At 33.2% G+C, this 8,879-nt stretch overlaps 1 protein-coding gene across 1 annotated transcript in view; it reads right to left on the minus strand.

Annotated features, from left to right (window-relative positions):
• The window catches only part of klhl4 (kelch-like family member 4), a 47,280-nt gene that overhangs the window by 22,523 nt on the left and 15,878 nt on the right, over positions 1-8,879 (minus strand). Inside the window, exon 4 of the mRNA XM_088344340.1 lies at positions 5,038-5,250. Within this exon, the coding sequence (XP_088200466.1) occupies positions 5,038-5,250 (213 nt within the window). The remainder of the gene's footprint in view (positions 1-5,037; positions 5,251-8,879) is intronic.

Raw genomic sequence — 8,879 nt, forward strand, 5'->3', positions numbered from 1 at the left:
CTTCATCATTTTTATTATTGTACTTTTGAATACTTTTCAGGACCTCTTCCATACTTTTCAATAATTTTTATTCCTTTTCCATACTTTTTGCATATTTTTCATTCATTTGTACGTACTGTTCAATATTTTTGATTACTTTTCATGATCTTTTTCATAGTTTTTGTTAGTTTCACTACGTTCTAGTACTTTTCCATATTTTTCAGTACTTTTTAGTAGTTGTCAGTACTTTTCAGGCCTTTTTCTATACGTTTCGCCATTTTTCATTACATTTCGGTACTTTTCAATACTTGTTTTTTTTAACGTACTTTTTAGTACTCTTAGTACTTTAGTAATTTTCGGTATTTTTATGCTACTTTTCAGTAATTTGCTCTACTTTTCAGAACTTTATCCACATGTTTTACTATTTGTAGTGCTTTTGAGTACTTTCTGGGACACTTGTGAGACGAGAAAACAAGTAAAATATTCTCTAAAATTCAAGGGACTCTATGTTAATACTTTTTCAGTACTTTTTTCCTAATTTTCAGTAATTTTTTCTGGAGTTTTTTAAATATGTTTCACTGTTTTTAGTACTTTTCAAGACTTTTTAAATACTTGTCACCATCTTTCACCACTTTTTATTATGTTTTACACACTTTTGACAAGTTTTTGCTACTTTTCACTCTTTTGAATACTTTTTTCACACTTTTCCAGTCCTTTTTTGTACTTCACCATTTTCTATTAATTTTCTGTACTTTTGAATACTTTTCAGGACCTCTTGCATACTTTTCAATAATTTTTATTCCTTTTTTCCATACTTTTTGCATATTTTTCATTCATTTGTACGTACTGTTCAATATTTTTGATTACTTTTCATAGTTTTTGTTAGTTTCACTACGTTCTAGTACTTTTCCATATTTTTCAGTACTTTTTAGTAGTTGTCAGTACTTTTAAGGCCTTTTTCTATACGTTTCGCCATTTTTCATTACATATCGGTACTTTTCAGTACTTGTTTTTTTTAACGTACTTTTTAGTACTCTTAGTACTTTAGTAATTTTCGGTATTTTTTTGCTACTTTTCAGTAATTTGCTCTACTTTTCAGAACTTTATCCACATGTTTTACTATTTGTAGTGCTTTTGAATACTTTCTGGGACACTTAGAAGACGAGAAAACAAGTAAAATATTCTCTAAAATTCAAGGGACTCTATGTTAATACTTTTTCAGTACTTTTTTCCTAATTTTCAGTATTTTTTTCTGGAGTTTTTTAAATATGTTTCACTGTTTTTAGTACTTTTCAAGACGTTTTTAATACTTGTCACCATCTTTCACCACGTTTCATTATCTTTTACACCCTTTGACAAGTTTTTGCTACTTTTCACTCTTTTGACTACTTTTTTCACACTTTTCCAGTCCTTTTTCGTACATCACCATTTTTTATTAATTCTCTGTAATTTTGAATACTTTTCAGGACCTCTTGCATACTTTTCAATAATTTTTATTCCCTTTTCCGTACTTTTTGCATATTTTTCATTCATTTGTACGTACTGTTCAATAGTTTTGATTACTTTTCATGATCTTTTTCATAGTTTTTGTTAGTTTCACTACGTTCTAGTACTTTTCCATATTTTTCAGTACTTTTTAGTAGTTGTCGGTACTTTTCAGGCCTTTTTTTATACGTTTCGCCATTTTTCATTACATTTCGGTACTTTTCAATACTTGTTTTTTTTAACGTACTTTTTAGTACTCTTAGTACTTTAGTAATTGTCGGTATTTTTTTCCTACTTTTCAGTAATTTGCTCTACTTTTCAGAACTTTATCCACATGTTTTACTATTTGTAGTGCTTTTGAGTACTTTCTGGGACACTTATGAGACGAGAAAACAAGAAAAGCATTCTCTAAAATTCAAGGGACTCTATTTGTTAATACTTTTTCAGTACTTTTTTCATAATTTTCAGTATTTTTTCCCACACTTTTTCAGTACTTTTCAGTATTTGCTACTATTCAGATATTTACTCTACTTTTCAGAACTTTATCCACATGTTTTACTATTTTTAGTACTTAAAAGTACTTTCTGGGACAGTTTTAAGACAAGAAAACAAGAAAGACTCTCTCTAAAATTCAAGGGACTCTGTTAATACTTTTTCAGTACTTTTTTCATAATTTTCAGTATTTTTTCCAGACTTTTCACTCTTTTTCAGTGCTTTTCAGTATTTTTCATGCTACTTTTCAGATATTTACTCTAGTTTTCAGAACTTTATCCACATGTTTTACTATTTATAGTGCTTTTGTGTACTTTCTGGGACACTTATAAGACGGGAAAGCAAGAAAAACTCTCTAAAATCTAAGGGACTCTATTTGTTAACTATTTTATAGTATCAATTCGCTAGAAATTTCTATTTTTAATTCAATGACAAGAAGAAAAAAATGAATACGGTAATATAAGAAAAGAAAGATTAAAAATTAAGTAAAAATAGGGAAAATATCCTTAAAAAAAGAAGCAAAACACGCAATAGTAGCGTGTAGTTGTCCCCCCGACCAGCGGGGGCAGTAGCGGCAGTCGAACGTATGCGAGCAGCGCATTTAATCATTTTTCACTACTTTTCTATGTACTGTTCAATATCTTTGATTACTTTTCATGATCTTTTTCATAGTTTTTGTTAGTTTCACTACGTTCTAGTACTTTTCCAAACTTTTCAGTATTTTTTAGTAGTTGTCAGTACTTTTCCCGGCTTTTTCCATACGTTTCGCCATTTTTCATTACATTTCAATACTTGTTTTTTTTAATGTACTTTTTAGTACTCTATGTAATTTTCAGTAGTTTTTTCACACTTTTCAATCTTTTTCAGTACTTTTCAGTATTTTTTATGCTACTTTTCAGATATTTACTCTAGTTTTCAGAACTTTATCCACATGTTTAACTATTTCTAGTGCTTTTCAATAACTTTCTGGGACACTTAGAAGACGAGACAACAAGAAAAACTCTAAAATTTAAGGGACTCTATTTGTTAATACTTTTTCAGTACTTTTTTCAAAATTTTTAGTATTTTTTCCACACTTTTCACTCTTTTTCAGTACTTTTCAGTATTTGTTTGCTACTTTATTACTTATATATTTACTCTACTTTTCAGAATTTTATCCACATGTTCTACTCTTTTTAGTACTTTTTAGTACTTTCTGGGACACTTATAAGACGAGAAAACAAGAAAAACATTCTCTAAAATTCAAGGGACTCTATTTGTTAATTCTTTTTTCAAAATTTTCAGTATTTTTTCCAAACTTTTCACTCTTTTTCAGTTTTTGTTTGCTACTTTTCAGTAATTTACTCCACTTTTCAGAACTTTATCCACATGTTTTACTATTTGTAGTGCTTTTTAAGTACTTTCTGGAACACTTATGAGAAAAGAAATCACGAAAAACTCTCTAAAATTTAAAGGGACTCTATTTGTTAACTATTTTATAGTATCAATTCGCTAGAAATTTCTATTTTTAATTCAGTGACAAGAAGAAAAAAGTGAATACGGTAATATAAGAAAAGAAAGATTAAAAATTAAGTAAAAATAGGGAAAATATTTTAATTCAGTGACAAGAAGAAAAAAGTGAATACGGTAATATAAGAAAAGAAAGATTAAAGATTAAGTAAAAATAGGGAAAATATCCTTAAAAAAAGAAGCAAAATTATCATTTGTTTTGGTACACCCAATAGTAGCGTGTAGTTGTCCCCCCGACCTGCGGGGGCAGTAGCGGCAGTCGAACGTATGCGAGCAGCGCATTTAATCATTTTCATTACTTTTCCATACTTTTTGCATATTTTTCATTCATTTGTATGTACTGTTCAATATCTTTGATTACTTTTCATTATCTTTTTCATAGTTTCACTACCTTCTAGTACTTTTTCCAAACTTTTCAGTACTTTTTAGTAGTTGTCAGTACTTTTCAGGGCTTTTTCTATATGTTTCGCCATTTTTTATTATATTTTTGTACATTTCAATACGTTTTTTTACGTACTTTTAGTACTCTATGTAATTTTCAGTAGTTTTTTCACACTTTTCACTGTTTTTCAGTACTTTTCAGTATTTATTTGCTACTTTTCAGATATTTACTCAGAACTTTATCCACATGTTTTACTATTTATAGTGCTTTAGAGTACTTTCTGGGACAGTTTTAAGACAAGAAAACAAGAAAGACTCTCTCTAAAATTCAAGGGACTCTATTTGTTAATACTTTTTCAGTACTTTTTTCACAATTTTCAGTATTTTTTTCCAGACTTTTTCACTTTTTTTCAGTACTTTTCAGTATTTTTCATGCTACTTTTCAGATATTTACTCTAGTTTTCAGAACTTTATCCACATGTTTACTATTTGTAGTGATTTTGAGTACGTACTGGGACACTTAGAAGACGAGAAAACGAGAAAAACATTCTCTAAAATTCAAGGGACTCTATTTGTTAATACTTTTTCAGTACTTTTTTCATAATTTTCAGTATTTTTTCCACACTTTTCCCTCTTTTTCAGTACTTTTCAGTATTTGTTTGCTACTTTATTACTTATATATTTACTCTACTTTTCAGAATTTTATCCACATGTTCTACTCTTTTTAGTACTTTTTAGTACTTTCTGGCGAAAAACATTCTCTAAAATTCAAGGGACATTATTTGTTAATACTTTTTTCAAAATTTTCAGTATTTTTTCCACACTTTTCACTCTTTTTCAGTTTTTGTTTGCTACTTTTCAGCAATTTACTCCACTTTTCAGAACTTTATCCACATGTTTTACTATTTGTAGTGCTTTTTAAGTACTTTCTGGAACACTTATAAGAAAAGAAATCACGAAAAACTCTCTAAAATTTAAAGGGACTCTATTTGTTAACTATTTTATACTATCAATTCGCTAGAAATGTCTATTATTAATTCAGTGACAAGAAGAAAAATAGTTAATACAGTAATATAAGGAAAAAAAGATTAAAAATGAAAAAAAAAATAGGGAAAAATATCCTTAAAAAAAGAAGCAAAATTATCATTTGTTTCGGTACACGCAATAGTAGCGTGTAGTTGTCCCCCCGACCTGCGGGGGCAGTAGCGGGAGTCGAACGTATGCGAGCAACGCTCCGAGATCTCTCTGTCGGGGCTGCACGTCGTATCGGAGCCACATCATCAAAGCCTGAAAAATGGTTTCCTCGTCCGGAACGTTGATGTCGTCGCTGGACAGGAGCTTGACGATCTCGGCCGTGGGGAGAAGCAGGAACTCCTGGTTCTGGATCACCTCCAGGAAGTTCTCCTGGTTTGCACAAAAAACGCATTTTTTAAGACCACGGGGCACTCTATTTCTACGACGGCACAGGCAACGGAGCTCAGTGAAAAAACAGTGCTTGCCTTAACAAAAAACAAACAAACATTTATTATTTTCCGTATTTTAAAGAGGAGGGGAGGAATAAGTAAATGAAACTTCTACCTAAGGAGAATCAATTGATATCAATTGAAAACAAACAAGGAAACGATTTAAGTAGAGTCGTTTATAGGTTTTCAAATTTGATGGAGGATAGCTTGCAAACAATGACCGTAAAGGGAGGAATAAGCAAATTAATCCTCTACCTAAGGAGAATTAGAAAGCAATTGATATCAATTAAAAACAAACAAGGAAACGATATAAGTAGAGTCGTTTATAGGTTTTTCAAATTTGCTGGAGGATAGCTCGCAAACAATGACCGAAAAGGGAGGAATAAGCAAATGAATACTCTCTGCCTAAGAAGACTCAAAGAGCAATCAGAAGCATTTTTCACCAAAACGATTGAATCACATTGTTTCTAGATTTACAAACTTGAAATGACTTGATAATAATGGCACAAGGGGGAGGAAAAAGTAACGGAACACTCTGATTAAAAAACCTAAGGAGCAGTTAAAACCAATTTTCAGAAAGGACTGGAGGAAGTTTGTGTGTTTCCATGTTTTAATCGGGATATTTTGCAAACGATGACAGAAGGAGGAGGAATAAGTAACTGAACCATCTGCCTAAGGAGACTCAGAAACTAATCAATATCAATTGAAAGCAAACGATTTAAGTAGAGTCGTTTATAGGTTTTCAAATTTGATGGAGGATAGCTTGCAAACAATGACTGAAAAGGGAGGAATAAGTAACTGAACCATCTGCCTGAGGAGACTCGAAGAGCATTTGGCAGCAATCTTTACCAAACATTTAGAAGTTTCCGTGTTTGAATGAGGGTAGCATGCAAACAGTGGCAAAAAGGGGGGGAATAAGTAAACGACAATGTCTTTGACTGACGATTGTATATCCATTTCTTTTCTTATTTGAAAATCTATTTCTCTCATAGGAGTTGAAAAAAAATATTTGGGGGTAATTTTCCCCCACCTTTATACAGATTAATCATTTTGAGTACAGGGTTCAGTGAGTTATTCCTCCCCCTTTACATGATATTCACATTCAAGAATGCAAACCTACAAAGTACCTGAAATTGTTTGCCAAAGCAGACTCAAATAATGAATAAAAGCAATTTTCAGCAGAGGCTTCAGTTACTTTATTGCTTTTTGAGGCTCCCCTCAGCAGAGGTTTCAGTTACTTATTCCTCTCCTTTCGCTTTGCTTGCATGCTATTTTCATAAAAATATGGAAACCTATAAATGTTTGGTGAAAATTGCTTTCAATTGCTCTTTGAATATTCAAAGGCATATTGTTCTGTTACTTGTTCCTCCCCTTCTCGTTGGCATGCTATCCTCATCGAAAGAAGAAAACCTATAAACGAACTGAGTTAATTTTGTTTTTGCTGAAAATCATTTTCATTTGGTCTTTGAGTCTCCTTTGGCAGAGGGTTTCGTTACTTTTTCCTCCCCTTTCTAGCATTGTTTGCGTGTCATCCTCAATTAACTATGGACCTGTATATACAATCTGACTTCAATCGTTTAGCGAAAACTGCTTCCAGTTGCTCTTTGAGTCTCCTTCGGCATCGTGTTCAGTTAATTATTCCTCCCCCTTGAGGGTTGTTTGCATACTTCCCTCATTAAAACAAAGGAACTGATAGAGGACTTGTTTTTATAATGATTATCAGTTTCAATTGCTTTTTCAGGCTCCCTCAGCGGAGGCTTCAGTTACTTATTCCTCCCCCTCTTGTCATTGTTTTAACATTATTCTCCCCGCCCTTAAAAGTCTGGCTCGGCATTTTTCCCTCCGCCCGTACGGCATTAAGGCTTTTATACGGCTTTTTTTAACGAGGGCCACAAAAGGCGGCGTTATCTCGGCTTCCCCCGGCAACTTTTTGACGCGGAAGCTTTTTCGCTAAAGATTGATCTTCCTTTTATTGCCCCCCCCCCCGCCCGACAACCTTTCCAAGGACAGCGCCCCCTATTAAGGATGATGTGATATAAAACCAACGCACCCCCGGGCCCCCGGTTTTATCTTATCACTCGCCGAAAGGAAGTCACCTTTTATTTGTGGGGATTCATTATTCAGCAAGTCGAGGGCCGCAATGAATTTGATATTCGGTATTTGTGGTATTACTGTACTGTAGTTGTATTTTAGCGTTAATTATAGTTGTGAGAGTGAGAGAGTGAGAGAGAAAAAGAGAGAAAGAGAGAGAGAAAGAAAAAGAAAGAGAGAGAGAAAAAGAAAGAAAGAGAAAAAGAGATGCAAAGAACGAGAGAGAAAGAAAGAAAGAGAGAGAGAAAGAGAAAGAAAGAGAGAGAGAAAGAGAAAGAGGAGAAAAAGAACGAAAGAGAGAAAGAAAGAGAAAAAGAGAGGCAAAGAAAGAAAGAGAGAGAAAGAAAGAAAGAGAAAGAGAAAGAAAGAGAGAGAGAAAAAGAAAGAGGAGAAAAAGAACGAAAGAGAGAAAGAAAGAGAAAAAGAGAGGCAAAGAAAGAGAAAGAAAGAGAGAGAGAGAAAGAAAGAGAGAGAGAAAGAGAAAGAAAGAGAGAGAGAAAAAGAAAGATGAGAAAAAGAACGAAAGAGAGGAAGAGAAAAAGAGAGGCAAAGAAGAAAGAGAAAGAGAGAGAAAGAAAGAAAGAGAGAGAGAAAGAGAAAGAAAGAGAGAGAGAAAGAAAGAAAGAAAGAAAGAGAGAAAAAGAAAGAAAGAGAAAGAAAGAAAGAAAGAAAGAAAGAAAGAAAGAGAGAGAGACAGAAAGAAAGAGAGAGAGAAAGAGAAAGAAAGAGAGAGAGTAAGAGAAAGAAAGAGAGAGAAAGAGAAAGAAAGAGAGAGAGAGAGAAAAAGTAAGAAAGAAAGAGAGAAAAAGAAAGAAAGAAAGAAAGAGAGAGAGAAAGAGAAAGAAAGAGAGAGAGAAAGAGAGAGAGAAAAAGTAAGAAAGAAAGAGAGAAAAAGAAAGAAAGAAAGAGAGAAAAAGAAAGAAAAAAGAGAAAGAAAGAAACAGAAAGAAAGAAAGAAAGCGAAAGAAAGAGAGAAAAAGAATGAACATATATTATATTGACGATTGGTTCCTTGTGCAGACAGCTATACCATAGTTTGAGGGGTGTGCACATTTTTGCAACTAGATGTTTAGAGAGATAGAGGGATAGATGTCTTGAGAGATGGATGTCTAGATGTTTAGAGAGATAGATGTCTAGATGTTTAGAGGGATAGAGAGAGAGAAAAATCCTAAAAGCTGAGAGACACCGCTATTATTTCAAACAGCACTGTATTTACAGAAATCTCTCCGGGAAGCCTTCGGATGGTTCTTTTTTCCGATTAGCGAAGCCATCGAAGAGGAAGGCAAATCTATCCTGACGATGAGATTACCCCCTGGAATGTGTCGCCTGCCCCCTCCAACATGGAGGAAAGCGGCTCAGTCAACAACAGGAGCAGATGTCCTTCAGGAGATAACGGTTTAGCTCCGCCGAGGTGGACCTTATCTCTCCACAGAGCATGTCTATGAATCTTAATCCCATGCAAATATTTCTCCATCCGAT

The sequence above is a fragment of the Urocampus carinirostris genome, chromosome 9 (genome assembly GCF_059441175.1).
Source record: "Urocampus carinirostris isolate Australia breed hairy pipefish chromosome 9, RoL_Ucar_1.0, whole genome shotgun sequence".
In the NCBI taxonomy this organism is placed as follows: Eukaryota; Metazoa; Chordata; class Actinopteri; order Syngnathiformes; family Syngnathidae; genus Urocampus; species Urocampus carinirostris.